At 36.4% G+C, this 18,705-nt stretch overlaps 1 protein-coding gene and 1 pseudogene across 4 annotated transcripts in view; one reads left to right on the top strand and one right to left on the bottom strand.

Moving 5' to 3' along the window:
• The window catches only part of Lyst (lysosomal trafficking regulator), a 196,312-nt gene that overhangs the window by 60,288 nt on the left and 117,319 nt on the right, over positions 1 to 18,705 (bottom strand). For 3 of the 4 annotated variants that reach the window (XM_033761845.1, XM_033761846.1, XM_033761847.1), the window contains exons 29-31: positions 14,774 to 14,965; positions 11,967 to 12,145; positions 9,923 to 10,129 (exon numbers count right to left, since the gene is read on the bottom strand). In XM_033761845.1, coding sequence (XP_033617736.1) covers positions 9,923 to 10,129; positions 11,967 to 12,145; positions 14,774 to 14,965 — 578 coding nt within the window. Of the gene's footprint in view, positions 1 to 9,922; positions 10,130 to 11,966; positions 12,146 to 14,773; positions 14,966 to 15,617; positions 15,780 to 18,705 lie in introns of all 4 variants that reach the window. The other variant, XM_033761844.1, reaches the window with a different exon arrangement.
• Positions 4,298 to 6,672, top strand: LOC104860762 (annotated as a pseudogene).

Genomic DNA, 18,705 nt, shown 5'->3' with positions numbered 1-18,705 from the left:
TGAATCACATTATGTCATTTCCCCAAAGTGTAGGATGAACATATGCAATAGTGAAAATAGCAAAGCTCATTTTAATGCAACATTTTAAATTAGTCAAGAGACAGCTGTTACCTGACCAAAAGGGGGAAAAAGAACATATGCTGTGTGAGTAAAAGGCTTGAAGAGTTGGCAAATAAAGACAAGTGGTAAATAATTGCAATATTTTCACATTCATGTCTTAAAAGTAATGTTCTTGCTATAAAATTTTAAAATATTTCATGTTAGTATTCTGTGACATTCTAAAATTATCTTGAAAAATTATCAGAAACATGTAGAGAAACATGATTTTCTTAAACACTAAGTTGTGAGCAACCACTAGACCTTGGGCCACCATGCCTTTGGGAGTCACCCTTCCAGGATTCTTCCTGGGGCCAGAAAGACCACCGTAATGAGCTTGGGAAGATGGCACAGTGGTGAGGAGCAGAGAGAAGGTCTCTCTGAGGCTTGTTCTTGAAAACTGAAGCCCTCTTGGAGAGCAAAGAGAGTCACTGTAACAAAGACACAGCAGACTACAGCCTTGGTGAGTTCTTGCAATCAGCACCTCCTACCAAAACCCGGACTCACTTCAGGGGAAGGGCAACTGGAACCTGCAGTAGAACCTTACAGAGTTCAATCTGCAGGAGATCAAGTTAAATTCCAGCTTCACAGCCAGAAACCAACCTGAATTTCAGGGAACTTTGTCTGGCTCTCTGAGATTAACTGACTCAGATCTGTATGCTGACTATGTTGACTATTGGTGACAGCAGCAGAGATGTGCCCTGTATGGAACATTTTTTCTTTTCTCTTTTATTTTTCTCTTCTTTTTCTTCTCTTTCTCATTCTTCGTTTCTCCCCTTTCTAGTTCCTGTTTTAGTCCTGTTTTTTCTTATTTTTATTGGATACTGAATATGGTTTCTAGTATTCCTATTACTGTTAGTTTGTTCTGTTCTTATTTTTGGTCCTTCCTTCTCTCTTTTTCTCCTGTCTTCACCAGTTTCCCAAAGTTTGCACAGTCTTCCTGTGTGTCCTGGCCTTACTTCTAACCTTTCCCTCTCCTCCTATTTCACTATTCTGCTTCCCAATTCCTTCTAAGTCTTCTTCCTGGAGGGTAAATTTCCTACATTAAAGGACTTCTCTACTGCAAACATATTTTGGTTGGTTCTAGACTTCAATATGTGATCACAAGTCCAATTCATGCAGTTAAAAATGGTAGAGTAATAGTTACCACAGTTTTTCATTTTCTAGGCTGTGTTTGATGCTATTGTTGATGTTGATTATATTACTTTGACCAAGGTGACACGATTATTCTAGTCAGTTGTCCTTCCTGGTAGATCAAAATTGAGATTGCCTAAGGGCATTACAGAGTCAAAACCCAAAGACCAACTATACCTGGAAGACTCCTCTGAGAAATCGTCATTACCTAAGAGACTCAAAATAAGCAATATACAATAATTTTGGAATTAAACCAAAAACATCAACAAAACAGTTGGCCATGAACCCTAACCAAAGGAATCCATCAGGAAAGGTGAGAAATTAAATGGGGGAGGGATGAGCCAACAATAGGAAAATTTCGTGAAAAGGATAAGTCAATACATCAGTTATAACCATCAATGTTAATGGTCTCCATTCACCAATCAAAAGAAAGAGACGGGCAGAATAGATCAAGAAGCAAGATCCAACAGTATGTTGGATATAAGAAACACACAATTCAAAAAGAAATTAATAGGGCTGGGATTTACCTCACCCAAGTTCAGTCCCTGGTACAAAAAAAAAAAAAAAAAAAAAAAAAAAAAGAGAGAAATTCATAGACAGAAAGTCAAAGGATGGAAAATAGTATTCCAAGTGACAGGAACCCAAAAAAGGCTGTGGGGAGAAAGGAATCCTTCTCCACTGTTGGTGGGAGTATAGACTGGTGCAACTACTGTGGAAATCAGTATGGAGATACCTCAAAAAACTAGGATTAGAGGTCCCATTTGATCCAGCTATTCCCTTGCTGGGTATCTTCCCAAAAGAATTAAAAGAATCATATCACAGAGATATATGCACACCCATGTGTATACAGGCACAGTTTGTAATAACTAAAACTTGGAAACAGCCCAACTGCCCACCAACTAAAGACTGGGTAAAGACGTGGGGTTTTTAAAAAAATAAAATGGAGTACTACTCAGACATAAAAATGAGAAACTAGAGACATTTATAGCTAAATGGATGCACCTTGAGGCCATACTCAAGTAAAACAAACAGGACACAGGTGTAAATACTGAATAGTCTCTCTAATGTGAGAAAGTAAAAATAAGGATCAAAATGTATAATAGATGTGAAATAGGAAGAAAAGGGAAAGGGGAAAGGAAAGTGGGAGGGGTTGGGAAAGGAATAAATATAAGAAAAAAAATTGGAAACATAAAGTCTTTGTAAATAAAAAGGAATGGAGAGGTTCAAGGGAAGGCAGGGGAATGGGGAAAAAATAACCAAGATATATCATGTAAAGATACAAATTCCCAATGATGAATGCCATCATATTGTAGTTCTAAAATATACCAATAAACAGTAAATGAAAAAAAAATCAGTCCCTCCAAATTTAAAGACCAAATCCAAAAATGGGCATCTGAAATAAACAGACACTTCCCAGATGAAGTAGAAGCAGCAAATAAACATATGAAAAAACATTGAACATTGCTGGTCATTTGAGAGATGCAGATGAAAAACAACAGTGAGATTCCATTTCACTCCAGAAAGAATGGCTGCTATCAAGAAATCAACCAATAACAAGTGCTGTCAGAGCTATGGGGAGAAAGGAACCCTTCTCCACTATTGGTGGGAGTGTAGACTGGTGCAACCACCGCGGAAATCAATATAGAGATACCTCAAAAAGCTAGGATTAGAGATCACATTTGACTCAGATATTACCCTGCTGGGAATGTTCCTGAAAGAATTATACCACAGTGACATATGAACACTCATGTTTACAGTGGCACAGTTTGTAATAGCTAAAACTTAGAAACAGTTCAAATGCCCAACTGGTGATTGAATAAAGAAGATTTTTTAATGCACATAAAATGGAGTACTATTCGGCTATAAAGAAAAACTAGAGACATTTATAGCTAAATGGATGCAACTTGAGACCATACTCTTAAGTAAAATAAATAGGACACATGTGTAAACACCAAATTGTTTTTCTGGTGTGAGAAACAAAGTGTAAATGAGGGCCAAAATATATACTAGATATTGCAAAATAGGGAGAAAATGTATGTGCAAAGGGGAAGGGAAATTAGGGAGGAGGATGGGGCAAGGAAAGAAGGGAAAGAAAAAAATGGGAAAAAAAGGAAAAAAAATGGAAACAAAGCTTATATAAATAGGGAGGAGTGGAGGGGTTGAAGAGAGGGAAAGGGAATGGGAAAAAATAAGAACCAAGATAGATCATGGACAAATTCCCAATGGTGAATGTGATCATAGTGTATCCCTAAAATGTACCAAGCAATTTAATAAAAAATACTAAGTTGCTTCTAATATTTCATTTTAACATCCCCTGAACATTTATTGATTATGGTTTCTGGGTATCTTACTTTTCTCATTGCTGAGACAAAATACCCAACACTCAAAGTTAAAGAAAGAAAGATATATTTAGCTCATAGTTTGTAGAGATTTTAGTCCACAATTGGCTGGCTCCACCGTAAAGGGACAATGGTTCATGGCAGAAAGAAGGTAGCAAAGCATCAAGGGATCTTAACAGAGTCTTTCTGCCCCTTTTATCTTATTTAGACTATTTAGGATGGGCAGTACTCATATCCTTAATCCTAGTGCCTTTGAGCCTAGCATTGCACCTTGAATCAATCCCAGCATCACAAACTCTAGATTCAGCCACTTCTGGAAAAGCTCCACCTATGATCACATGAGGCTTTGAGGGAACATTTAGACACAAGCCATAACACTGGGGTTATAAAAAAATGTTATTAGGGATTGGTGGCAAAAAACTCCTTATATTAAGTATTTAACAAATTGATTTCTTGGAGGCTGAGGTAGAAGGATTCCTTGAATCCATGAGTTTGAGACTGGCCTGGGCAACACTGCAAGACCCATTTCAACAAAGTAATAACATAAAGCTACTTTAAGGAATTGAAGCTGTGAAATACAAATCCTTAAAAAATAATAAAATGCTCAAGTGTATACAATTAAAATTTCAATGAAAATTCTCAGAAGGAAGAATTCTGAGTGGACTAGAGAAAAGAGGAAGGACTGAAGTAGCTGCACAATAAGCCAGATCTGGAGACAAGTGGGTAGAATGGGAACATGGATGAAGAGGGTGGCCATCACATTTGAGGCAACATGGCAACAGGAACACAGAGGATGTGAAGAGGCTGCGAGAGACAATGATATTATCTTGCAAAGAGGAAGGCTACAGACCAGAGAATTCACCAGAGCTGAGCTGAAACAAGAGGCAAGTAGCCTTGGTTTGAAGACCTAAGCCAACTACAGATGGAGATCAGCTTGTAAACAGTTAGGCAAAGCTGTAAAGATCTCCATAAATGACCGTGTAATAATCTCTAACACACATTGTGAAGTGAAGAAAGCAAGAGGCAGCTGTAGCAGTGGGAGCAACAGCAGGTAGCTCAAGACTGGAGCAATGTCTAAAGAGGAGCAGAATCTCTGGGCTCAACTTCTCCCTTTTGGAAGATTTGCCCTTCTGCTGTGAGGAGAAGTGGTGGGTCAGGAAGCAGGCCCGCTGAAAACTGCTGCTAAGTACATGCACTACTCTGGCAGTCGGCTGACTCTGAACTCTTCCATGAGGTTATCCCTATTTGCAAGACTGAAAATTCTGGGCCTACAGGGATATTCTTTAAGCTTCTAGGACAGTATATACTTCTATCAGCTCTTCTCGGTTGCTGGGCAGGTTGGTGAAGTGAGCTTTGCAGGAGCAGAAATTCTGAATTACATCTATAGTTCTAAAATTGTCTGTGATAGAGCAGATTTAGCTGATGAGTTAATTAAATCAGGACAGTTATAAGAGTAAAACTTACAGCAGAGCTTGTGTCCTGTTGACACAGATTAAAAGCATCTCAGGTATAGCTCAGAATGATAATACTGAATCCTTACTTCTTGGTTGTAGTGACAAAAACCTTGTAATATAATAATTGAAAGATGAAGCAAGCCTAAGGTAATGGGCCACTATAATGCCTATTATAACAGTACTTTTCATTATCTGCTGAAGATTATGAAATAAAAAGATCATTATTACTGTCAGATGATGATGATGATGATGATGACGATACCCTTTGCTGCTCTGAGATTCTGCTTGCAAAGAAGACTTAATTGACTAACAATGCAGTGACAAAGGTCCAACATAACTGGCCCTGTTGTTATTCCACATTCTGCACCTTTTACTAACATTAGTTGTTTCCCTTTAACAAATATCTCACCTAGTTAGAAACTTCCCACTCCTGTCACTCAGGCAAATAGAAACCAGACACAAGGAAGCAACAAATTGCTGGAGTCTTCTGCTCCAATATATATGACTCTTCAACATTAAATCAGACATCACTTACTACACGACCAAGTATCAGTTCTTATAAATCATACTGCCTCTGTAATCTACTCACTTGTACAGAATGAGCAGGTAATAAACAGTATTATGTTAACAGGAGATGACAAAGAAGAAGAGGAGATTACAGATGATGATAACACTATTAGCTCCAGTCCAGACTCAGCAGTCAGCAATACATCTTTGGTCCCACAGGCTGACACCTCCCAAAACACTACTTTTGATAGATTGATGATACAGAAGATACAGATTCCTACATTTTCCAATTCTTTAAAAATTTCAGATATAATTATTAAAAACACTAATGATCCAAGCTTAGAATCAAAACATCCCATGGAGGGCTAGAAAATCATTATTTTAAATATAGCTGCTTAGGGGCTGGGGATTTAGCTCAGTGGTTCGGGGGCCTGTCTTGCAAGGACCAGAGTTCAATGCCCGGTACAAAAAAAAAGAAAAACAATATAGCTGCTGAACTGAAGGCTTGTTTATGCAAATATTGGTGAAAGTATGTATGACACAGTGATCTCTGTCAATGATCACCCTGATGAAGGGAAGGCCAGACTCAAGAGTGAGTTACCAAAAATGTTTAGCAGTGAGTTCACAAGCAAATGTATGAAAGTAAAGCATGATGATCAGTATGAATTAAAAGTAGATGAAACAGTCTATTATATCTGCATTGTATGAAAAAGGTCCTATGTCTGACAAGTTTGAAGAGACCTTTTAAAATTAATTCTTGGGAGAAGCCTCCATGCCAGTACCGAGAAGGTATTTCTTCTTGCAGAATATCACACAAAGCATGAAGTTCATTGTATTGGGTCAAAAAGTATCAGTGGACTGTGGCAAATCTTTCTTCAACTATCAGTTTATGCCTTTACACATAAAGTTAATATTCGAGTTCCTTCTGAGGACTTGAAGCTTTATCATTTACATCCACAGAAGGGTTTTCAAATCAGAGTGTATCTCTCTGATGGGTCAAGCACTATGTCCGTAATGAAGTATGATGGTTTTGGGTACAGCGTTGATGCTGGAAAAGAGCCTCTAATAGGAACTATATTAACTCCTCAGAATAAGCCAATAACTTGGAATGTATTTTTATTCAGCTATTACCTTTTAAATAGAAGGTAACAGATGGCAGTATTGAGTTTGAATTTATAATGCTAGAATCTTAACTAAACTTTAAAATATCAGAAAGTTTTCATTTAGATTAAGAGGCAGAGATTTCAGAAGACTTGTAAAATGAATTAATGTGAAAACAAGTTAATCTGACCTGCCATATCATCTGAAGGTACTCCAGTTGGATTATTTGCTAATACTTTTTTTTTGGGTGGTACTGGAGATCAAACTCAGGACCTGGTGCTTGCAAGGCAGGCACGGTACCACTGAGCTAATCCCTGGCCCGTTAATAATTTTTAGAAGCAAATTTTTAGGAAATTTTGAGTAAAAGTTGAGGCCCCATATCTTTTTATATAGCTAGCTTCAGCTCATTTAAAAGAGATAAAAGTAAAAAGCTGAGATAGACTTTTGAATAGAATTTAAAGTCTGACCTTTGAAAATAACTGGAGTTACTAGTATATTTAGTGCATTTTTAAATGTTCCTTTCCATGTTCACACCTTACTGCTGAGTTCTCAGTTTCCTTAAAATCGAAGCTATTATGTTTGTCTTGTTCATAGCATTAAAAGAACTCTGAAGATTGCTCCAGATAATTTTGGAATGCCTTCACTTGTTGTGTATTCTCCTAGTGGAGATGGATAGCAACCTATTGCCTCCTTCCCTCCATGAAGACAAGTCTCTCATAAGAAAAATTACTTAGCTTTTACCTAGCTAGAATTAGTCCTTGTTTGTGGTGGTTAGGCCACTATGTCAGTTTGCAATGTGGTTTTTGTTGGCAAAAAACTAGTAGAAACCTCGCAAGTGCAAGGACCTGAGTTTGATCCCCACTTAAAAAAAAAAAAACTAGTAGAAAAACAAATCTATAAAGAAGATAAGAGGAGAAGATAATTGTGACACTCATATTTTTCTTAATATCTATGAAAGATTCAGGGAACTCACTGTTGTGTACCTCCTATTGAAAAATGGAATTTGGAAACTATTACCAATACCTGCTAATACTATTAGGTTAAAGACAGAGCAAATTTCAAAATGGATCGATCAGGTTGATATCATCTTTGAAAAGCAGGGTACCTAGACATTCCATGTCTCCCACTGTGATGCAAGAGAAAATACAAAGTACTTCCACTAAAGCACCCCCTTAAGAAGAATTCACACAAACATATAAAATCAAGAATTAGAATCTAAGACACAAGGACACAATCTGTCAAATCTGAATGTTAGAAATGATAACGATCAAATGACCTTATTTCATTAATAAGCAAATGATAGTGAAAAAAGGGTCAAAGAGGAGAAATGCTATGGATTAAAAATATTTGAGACATACCAAACAAATACTATGTGGGCCTTGTTTGGATGCAGGATCAATAATACTAACTATAAAACAATTATAGGAATACTGGGAAAATTTCAACACAGAGTTGGTATTTAGGTGATCATAAAAAATTAGTTACTATTATTGAGAGTGGCAAATTAAAAAAAGGTCTTTATGAGTTCTAAAGTATTTATATGTGAAATGATTTATTACCTGAGATTTACTTCAAAATACTACAAAGAAAAATTAAACCTGGGTAATGGTCATGTAAGGTCCATTTTTTATTCTCTCAAGTTTGAAGTATGTTTAAAAATTTCCATAATAAGCTTTAAAATAATCAAGAACACTCATTTGGTGTGAAGGTAGAAAGAAGGTTATTACAATGAACCAAGGGTACGGAGCAAGAGTCCGGACTAGTCTGCAGAGAAATGGATGGACTGGAAAGACACTGGGAATAAATGGCCAAGGTGATGAAATAGATTTGAGAGAGAAAAAAAAAAGTCAACCACAGGCCAATGTTTGAAATTGAAATCAATAGTGATAATATTAAAAGAGGCAGAGCAGAGAAGGAAAGCAGATGTGGAGATGTGGATCGTTAACACCAGTGTTGGATGTGATGAACGGCAAGTCTGTTAAGTATAAAGGAAACAAACAAACAGACAAACAAAACACTTCAAATTCTCCACTGAAGGAAAGTATGAGACTATTTGAAACTATACACTCCAGCCTTGGGGAAAGGAAGACAATGTCCTCAGTGCACTGAAAAAGAGTACATGAAAATATTATTTCAAGATAGTTTTGACTCCAGGTATTAAAGGGATGCCTGTCCTTTTTAATTTATTATCTATTACTTTCCTTATTAAGGCACAATTTACATACAATAAAACATACATAATGTTTGTTTCTAAGAGTTTTGACAAATGTGTACAACCATAAAACTGGCACCCAAACAAGCTAATTTAATCTTATTTTTACTATTCTAGGAAGTTCCTTTATGCTCTTTTCCAGTCAATTCCCCTTTTCACCACCCCTCTCATGGAGACAACTGCTGTCTTGAATTCCATCACCATATCTTAGTTTTGCTTATTCTTAAGACTTGATATGAACTGAATCAGAGACTTTATTCTTTTGGTTTGGCTGCCCACCTTTAGCCAACTCAAGTGTTTCTGAGATTCAGCCATAATAGCAGGTCTATCAGTAGTCCGTTCCTTTTTTTATCATTGCATACTAGTCTATTGTATACATATATCACAATTTGTTTGTATTCTCTCTTGTTGATAGTTATTTACATTATTTCCAGCTGTCAGCCATTATGAAAAAGGTTGCAAATGGATATTCTTGTATGTCTTTTTATGGTCTTACAGAAGTCTTATTTTAATTTATTTTGGGTAAATATCTAAAAATAGTAGAATATGGTCACAAGATAAGTATATCTTTAATTTTATATGAAGCTACTACAGTCCTCTACGAGTCTAATGTTACATCAATTACTTCATCTGACATTCATAAAAGAATTTAGTTTCTGAAAGTTTTTTAAGTATTTCAGTTTTGATTATTCCAAATGATCAAGAATTTTTTTTTCTATTTGAACTGACTGTGACCACTTTTTAAGTAAGTTGTATATAACTCTTATTTGAAATATTCACTATAAGTGTTTTACAGACAATAAAATGCCTTCAAACAGTTATTAAAGAAAATACTTTAAGATATGGTAACAAATTGAAAAGGCTCACTTAAGAACTCTGAGAAAGCACTTCCTAATTTAAGCACTGGAAAAAGATTGGGGAGGGGGCAGAGATCAAACAGCCTGTATGAAAACATCTGAAGAGAACAATATCAAGTAAAATTTGTTTGGTAAGAAAAATTATATTCATGACATTAGCCATGAAAATACAGTTTATTCACTTGTTTTGAAAGACTATATATTTTACTAAAAGATACTTACTTGCAAGGATTGGCTAAGACAGTCTCGCAGTATTTCCTGATGATTAGGTTCACGCAGTATTTCAAATATTTCCTTTCTCTCTTGTACAGTGTGGGCTGGTGACAAAATATGTACAAGTAGTCTCCCAAGCTGCATTCGAAATGTTTCCTTACAAGACCACAGAATTTTAGTCCATTGCTGTTTAGAACCACTGGTTTTACTTGAACTCTTAAAAATTAAAATAGGAGTGAGTTAGGATTATACTTGAGCAATAATATACCAACCTCACACAGTTCTAAAGAAGATAATAGAATATGTTTCACTATAGATCTGTTTTAATATTCAAATGTAGAAATTCAAAGTTAGAAAGCTATACACATACATATACACACATGTACATACAAATGGGAGTCTAAGAAAGATGGATCTGCAATATTCATAAAATTATTCAAAAAAGCTGAAGGGTAGAAACAATTCAAATGTCTATTAATGGATACACATAAAAATATAGATATATATGTACAATGGAATATTATCCAGACTTTTAAAAAGAAACCAAGTTTTGATACATGCTTTGCAACATAGATGAACCTTGAAAACATTATGTTAAATGAAACAAGCCAAACACAAAAGGACAGGTATCATATGGATCCACTTATCTTAGGTGTCTAAAATAGGTTCATAGAAACAAAGCAGAACAATGATTACTGGATATTGAATAATAGGAGCTATTGTTTAACAGGGACAGATTTTCAGTAAGGGATAATTAAAAAATTCTGGAGGTGGATGGTGATAACAGTTGTACAATATGAATGTACTAAATGCCATTGAATTATATACTTATAATAAAGTGGTAATTTTTATGTTATATATATTTCACCACAATTTTAAAAAGAAAAACATGAAAAAGTTAAAGTCCTAAGACATTTAAAAATTACCAATGGCTGGGCCAGGGATTTAGCTCAGTGGTTCCGCTGCCTGCCTCGCAAGCAGAAGGACCAGAGTTCAATCCCCAGTACCAAAAAAAGAAAACAAACAAACAAACAAACAAAACACCAAAAATCACAGATAGCTCAGAAGCTGTAAATTAAAACTGTAAATAAAAAATTAAAACAAAAAACAATCAGAGAACAATGGCAGATAAGCCCACACTGATTTTGCCACATAAAGGAGAAAGGATTCACAATAAAGACTTTAACTAGTATTATAATATTGAGCATAATAGTCACAAGACCAAGTTACCATCAGGTTTCCTTAACTAATTTAGCTGGTTAACAAAGAAGTAACTATGGTTCTACTAACACTAGCCTGATCCTGATCAAAATACCTATCTTGGATTTAAAACTGGAACCGTACATTGTTGGTGGGAATGTACTATTCTGTTTGGTAATGAGTTTCCAATCACTCCTAGTTCCAAGGGCCCTGAGTGAGTTATTTAATTCTGAGTCAATCCAGTTTGTTTTGCTGCTCAGAGATGGCCAAAAAAAAAAATCTAGTTTAGATTTAGAGATTGGCAGTCATGATTTATGAGTTCTGGTAAAATTAGATTGGGCTTTGGTATCTCCAGAGTAAACGGACTGATTTTACCCCATTGTCAACTCTAAGTGACCCACAGAAGCTCTTAAGTGAGGGGATGATAAATGGAGCCTGACACCTGTCAGCATTCTCTGTTTCATTCTGAAGGTGTTAGATACATTTAGCCAAAAATTAAACTTCATGAAATTCAGAAACGCAAGAGTGTAACTATAAACAAGTCCTTTCACAAACAGGCTGATAATTTAAAGTCTCAGAGTAAACAGCAAAGCCCTCTTTGTTTCTGATGCAAATTTTCCTGGACGACCAAATTCGAAAATGTCTTTCAGGAGTCAGACTTAAAAGCATATGGTGCAGGAAACAAGTTGTTTTGGAATTAGCAATATATATTACTCTAGTATTAAAAGTTGAAGTTGCCTGAGTTTCAGAAAGCTCTCTCAAACAGCATAAAGAAATCTGATTTTGGAAATATGAAGTAGACACATAAAATTCTACTCCTTTTGAATATTTCTCATGTTATTAGTTTACTTACAATACACACTTTGAATCCTTCTATCAGATATGCAAACATTTCTTTCTGAAATGGATTAAAAACAGAAGGTTGTTCATGATGAATATTTTCCTCAGAAATTTCAGTCTGGTACACTGAGCTCTTGCTTTGAGTTCCATTTTCTGGTGTTCCCAAAATGTCAATAATGTCTGAATTAAACTCTTCAAATTAAGAAAAGAATAAAAATGGGTTAAATCACCGATACATAATCAAGTGGTAATGATGCTGATAAAAATATGTAACTGCTAATTAATTTATCACCATAGACACGTAGTAGGTGTGCTATAGAAAGTACAATAGAAAAAGTGAAGTCACCTAAACATGTAGGAATTTAAAAATGTATGTTATGAAATGTAAAGATTTAGCTTACTAATAAGAGGAATTAATCGCAAAATTATTAAAACCATAAGATTCTTGTACAAATTAGACATAAAGACCATATAATATATATATATATATAATATATATATATTAGATAGATCTCCAAAGGTCTTTAATGCATGTGCTATCCAAATAAAAGCTGTTCATGTGATAATCATGGTTCAATTTCACAGTTTAGACTGGGAGCCTGCTGTCCCAAATGTAAATTAGTAAGTCAAAACAAAATAAAACCCCCAGGACAGTGATGGTGAACCTTTTAAAGCTCTCAATGATAACAAAGAGCCCACTGTGGCACATGTGCCAAAGGTTTACCACCACTGCCCTTGGGTTTTTCATGTTTTTCTAGTGACTAACAATTACTGTTTCCTTTTTCTTGCCTTCCTATGGGTTACCTGAACAATTTTTTAGAATTCCATTTTGCTTACCCGCAGTGGTTTAAGTTTTTTCAGCTTTACAGGGGCACAATTGACAAACAGAAGTTCTATGATGTATATATTTAAAATGTAAAATTAAAAAATAGTGTACAACTTGACATTTCGATATACATATACAAATGACCACTACAGTGAAACTAGTTAACATATTCAACATTTCATATAGTTACTTTTGTGTGCAGTGTGAACATTATGGTGCTTTTGAGTGTATTTTTTTAAGTACCTTTTTTATTGTTGTTCTAGGTATTATTTACATAGACCACTGGGGAAATGCAAATTACAGCCACAGAGAGATATTATACATCTATCAGAATGGCCAAAATAAAAAATTGTAACAAATCCAAACAGTGATGCAATACAAAGAAACTTGGGTCAATCATATACTGCTGGTGGGAATGTACAATTGTACAGCCACTGTTAAGGTTTAGATATAAAATCCCACCTCCCAATCTCAAGTGTTCAAAGGGCTTTTAGAAGGTAACTGGATCATGGGGGCACTATATTTATTGGTGGATTAATCCACTGATGAAAGTTCATAGATGAATGTGCTATAAGGAGATGAGGCCAGGTCAGAAGAGGAGTCACAGGGGTGTGACCTGAAAGGGTGTACTCTTGCCTCAATCTCCTCTGTCTCTGCTTCCTGACTGCCATGGCCTAGCTTCCTTCCATCATGCTGTTTCTGCCTTGGAGCCAGACAACCATGGACTGAACTCTCTGTAACTGTGAGCCAAAAACCTCTCCCCCTAAATTGTATTTGTCAAGTATTTTGTCTCAATGATAGAAAATGAGTCTAATAAAACAACTGTGGAAAACTATGGTACTTTCTTAAAACACTAAATTAATAACCATATGACCCAGGAATTGTACCCCTGGGCATTTATCCCAGAAAAACAAAGACTATGCTCCCACATAAGTACATATTATGTACTTACATATATACATACATATGTTCACACACGCATATATATACAGTACTCACATATATAGTACATATACATGTACTTACATATGTTTACACATGTACATAGGTTATAAGTCATAACTTGTATATGAGTGTTGACAGAAATTTTATTTGTAATAATTCCAAAGTGGACAAAACCTAGGTGCCATTCACAGGTTAATGGTTAAACAAACTGTGGTACATCCATATGAAATACTACCAGTGTTGGGGGATGCTACTGATACATGCAAAAAAAGCCTGAAAGGCTACATGCTATATGATTCTATTTACAGTGGTACTTATTTACTGTGGAACCAAACAATTTGGTTCACAAACAGAGCATTTGACAAAATTTTGTTTTTGTCTGAAAACTCTGCATCAGACAACAAACATGACCACAGCTATCCTTTCCACACAAACACAAATGTGGCTATGTTTTCCAAAATTGTAGAACAAATTAAGTTTGTGAACTGAGGTACCACTATCTAGTATATGGAATTCCCGAAATGACAAAAACAGAAATGGAGGGCAGAATAGAGGTTGCCAGGAGCTAAGAAGAAATGGAGTGGGAGCAAAGGGGGTATAGTGACAAATGAAAAACAGGAAGGGTCTTTACAGGGGTGGAACATCTTATTTCTTGACTATATTCATGTCACTATGCTGGTGATAGCACCGTACTGTAATTTTGTAAGATTCACTGGGGAAAAATGGGTAAAAGGCACAAAGGATCTCTACATTATGCTTTAACAACTGCATGTGAATCTATAATTAAAAGAAAAAGGTAAAAAATACATACCGGAGATATTATATTGTTTCAAAAATGAAAGGTCAATCTAAACTAGCATTTAATACATTAAAAAGCAGATTTTTATTCACAACTATAAGTTCCAAATAAGAAATTCCTTTAATAATTTGGATATTAAGAACAGATAAATAATGCTGTTTAACATTCTGAAACCTAATCTATTCCCTCTGAAGTGACTTTTCTTTTAATTCAAAGTCTGAGGAAGAACAACTTAATTTTACTATCCTACCTTGATAAATAATTCTGTTGACTGCCAGGACTGTGAGCCTCTGCAGTCTCTGTGTTAGCTCTGCATCAGTGGGCTGGCTGGGGTTCTCCTGGCTCATTCTCCTCTGCATCATAGTGTTGAGTTCATCACTGGCGACCGAACGCATTTTCATCAAAAGAGATTCAGTTTGCACCAGGGGAAATTTTCGAGGACCTTCAAGTATATAAATTAAAATATCCAGTGCCAGTGTCAGTGATCAAGAAATTTGTTTACTGAAAATTTTTGGTTATTAGACTGTGAAAAGAACTTAATTACTTCAAAGTTAATTTATACAAAGGCGAAAAAATGATTAAGAGAAAGTGATGTTTCTTCCTCTTCAAAGAAGTGCAACAGTATTTTAGGTTTCAAAGTCTGAAATAATAGTGTTGAAGTCAGTTTCACTGCTCAGTGAGGATATCCATTTGTCAAAGTTGAAGTTTTCTGAAAAATTCAAAGTATCAGGTGGGCATAAGTAGTTCAGAATGTTTTGATAAAATATTTTTAAATACTGTTTCACTTCCTTATTGCCCAAAATCATCAACAGAGTTTTAAAGCACATTGTGTCTTAGTAAGAACACTGCTATTTCTGGATAATTACCGTTGTTGAATTTTATAAATTAGTTATAAAAACTGTGTATCATGACAAAATAGGACCCAGTCAGTAAAAGTAAGGAGATCAGAAAGGTGAATATAATTCCAGTGATTTGCTATTAAAATGATTTTGGGCATAAAGATCATTTGGAATTCAGATCTACAAAAGACATTTCCTGAGAAATATTTCTTCCGATTGGACAGGTACCAGTGGTGTTCTATGTCACTACTACACCTGTTCCAGAAGGTACCACACAGGTAGCGCATCCAGGAGAAAACTGGGGGGAGGAGTCTTCATTTAGCAGATCAAAGTACAAGGGCATCGGAAGTTGACCATAGGAACGAAAATGGCGTCTTGGCAGGTGAGGAATAACAGAACCCTTCACTGGAATTGAACCTTTGTTTGATATATGAAAATATATATCAATTTCCATAAATAATTGCTATAAACTTATATATGACTAATTTAGCAGTTTTTTTTACAAGATATTTAAAATTTTCAGGTGATCAGTATTCTTTTTTTGGTACCAGGGATTGAACTCGGGTCCTCGCATTTGCAAGGCAGGCCACCGAACCACTGAGCGAAATCCCCGGCCCCTGTGATCAGTATTCTTAATACATTTTGGTGTGTAGAGTTACTCTGGAGGCAAAAAAAGAAACAAATAAAAAAATTTTATATCTTGGATATATTCATGACTAATATTGCCAGACAATGTCCTTAGTTTAGGCAGATTCTTCTTGGGGTTTTTTTTTTTTTTGGTTCCAGGGATCAAACTCAGGTCCTTGCATTTGCAAGGCAGGCGGTGGAACCACTGAGCTAAATCCCCAACGTAGGCAGATTCTTTTTGAAGTCTGTATCACTGAGAACTTTCATGTTCTGTAAGCAGCCAATAAGTCATAATCTGAGGGATGGCAATATAATGAATGAAGGAAATATTAAAGTCTTCTCTAGTACTCGATGCTGGAAAGAGTGCAAGGGTATTCCAGTACTTATGCTGTGAAGACACACTGAGCTGGTTCAGTTGTTCTTTCTTTTTTTTCTGAGACAGAGTCTCACTACGTACTTCAGGCTGGCTTCAAACTCACTATGTAGGCCAGGCTAGCCTTGGACTCAAGGTGCTCCTCCTGCTTCAGCCTCTGAGTGCTGGAATTACAGGCCTGCATCACTACGCCCAGCCAGAACTGGTTCATTCTAAGCCTCAGTTTCCTCATATGTAAGATTTGACTGAGTTAGAAAATAAAACCAAGCTCATCTCACTATCTGACATTACCTTTAATATATTTATTTATATCTGTATTGGTCATTTCCTCTAGTACAAGTCCCATGAGGACAGATAAAGTAGTAAGTGACACGTGGCTGGTGCTCAGTAATTCTTTCATGGCTGAATGAATGAATCAGGTTATTTTACAAATTAAATAAATAATGGATATAAAATATAATGCCTGCCCCATTCTTACAAAGAATAAAAAAAGTTAAGTTCAGTAGTTTATTGGTTAAAACACACTTTTTTTTTTTTTCGGTACCAGGGATTGAACTTGGGCCCTTGCACTTGTAAGGCAGGCAGTGGAACCGATGAGCTAAATCCCTGGCTCTAACACATTATCTATCTTTACGAAGGACAACTGACCTGAATATACATTATATACTTTAATAACACCATAATGCTTAATTCTTCTACCTTCATGCACTAAAGGTGACATATAAAGTTCTTCACATTAATAAGCAGAGAAATATGCTATCCTGTTTATTATAGGAAAAGCAAATAAAAAAAACCTTTGTTTATTGGTAAAGTTGGTAAAGATACAATTAATAAATTATGCTCTTGTTTAATATATTTATTAATATGGAAAGAAGTCTCAAGTATACTGATTAGAAATAGAAATCATTTTGAAAATAGGCAGAGTATATACCATTTAGAAAATTAGATATCTTTCCCTTATTTGTATCTATGAAAAAACAAAAACATGGAGGCTAAGGAATCAAACAGGGCTCTGTTCATCAAGTAGAAAGGAACTCAGACCTTTTGAGTGGAAGAATGGTGCACATGCACTAAATTGTAAGAACATTAATCTGGTAATAAGTTTGTGTCTAATTCCTCCAAGAGTCTAAAACCTAGACATGATCAGAGTGCTTCTGGAAAAATGCTGTTCCTCACAAGGACATCCTGGGGCTCATATGCTGAGTAAAAGTCTGTCCACTGCTAGTGGGGGGCAAGCCCTAGGTCCTGGCAATCCCCACATCTTCTACTGGAGGAGTGGGTTGTGGCAGTGGGGTTAGAAGTATAAGTCATCTCAGTAATTTTCAGATGACATTGGGTGTGTTCAGGGTGGTATGGCTGTAGACCATCTCAGCAGTTTTCAACAAATGCTAAATAAGTTTATTTAGGGAAAAAACATTTAAACATTTATCAGCAATGAGGATAGTTTTAAGTCTTTGAAGTAACAATTCATTATCTAACTGTTGGAAATGACAGAAGTAGAAATCCCTGAAAATCACTTTACAATTGTGAACAGGTGGAGTTAAGTAAGTTTTTATAGCTGTACTGTTCACAAGCAGAGGAGTCTCAGTATTCCACCTTTTGTGTACAAAGCCAATATACTTGTGATAGTGACTTATAACTAATAGTGACGATAAAATAGTCTTCCCCAAATATATTTGTAAAAAAGAAAACATCAAAGTAATTATAAAGGAACAATTTAACATAAAGTGGTATTCTGCAAACTGAATTCATGGAATTTAAATAAGAATAATTTTCAAAATGTGAAGAACTCGAGCCTGGGCCCTGATCCACTGCGGGTGGGAGAGCCAGGCCTGCTCCCAACCCAGCTGTCATTGCTCAAGCGCCAGGAAGGTAGCCTGGACCCCGATCCACCACGGGAGGGAGAGCCACACCTGCTCCCGACCCAGCTGCCATTGCTCAAGCACCGGGAAGGTAGCCTGGGCCCCGATCTACCACAGGAGGGAGAGCCACGCCTGCTCCCGACTCAGCCGCCATCGCTCAAGCACCAAGAAGGTAGCTGTGTGGGCGCCCCTGAACCCCTATACCCCTCACCCCGCACTCTCAGACCTCCTGACTGTGCCAGTCTTTGGACCCACTCTGCAGAGGCAGAGGATTGCTCAAGCACCGGGAAGGTAGCCTGGGCCCCGATCTACCACAGGAGGGAGAGCCACGCCTGCTCCCGACTCAGCCGCCATCGCTCAAGCACCAAGAAGGTAGCTGTGTGGGCGCCCCTGAACCCCTATACCCCTCACCCCGCACTCTCAGACCTCCTGACTGTGCCAGTCTTTGGACCCACTCTGCAGAGGCAGAGGTCAGAGGTGG

This window comes from Fukomys damarensis, unplaced genomic scaffold (genome assembly GCF_012274545.1).
Source record: "Fukomys damarensis isolate Sample0158 unplaced genomic scaffold, DMR_v1.0_HiC HiC_scaffold_10, whole genome shotgun sequence".
In the NCBI taxonomy this organism is placed as follows: Eukaryota; Metazoa; Chordata; class Mammalia; order Rodentia; family Bathyergidae; genus Fukomys; species Fukomys damarensis.
The sequence above is the reverse complement of the archived record's forward strand: the minus strand, read 5'-3'. Positions and strand labels throughout refer to the sequence as shown.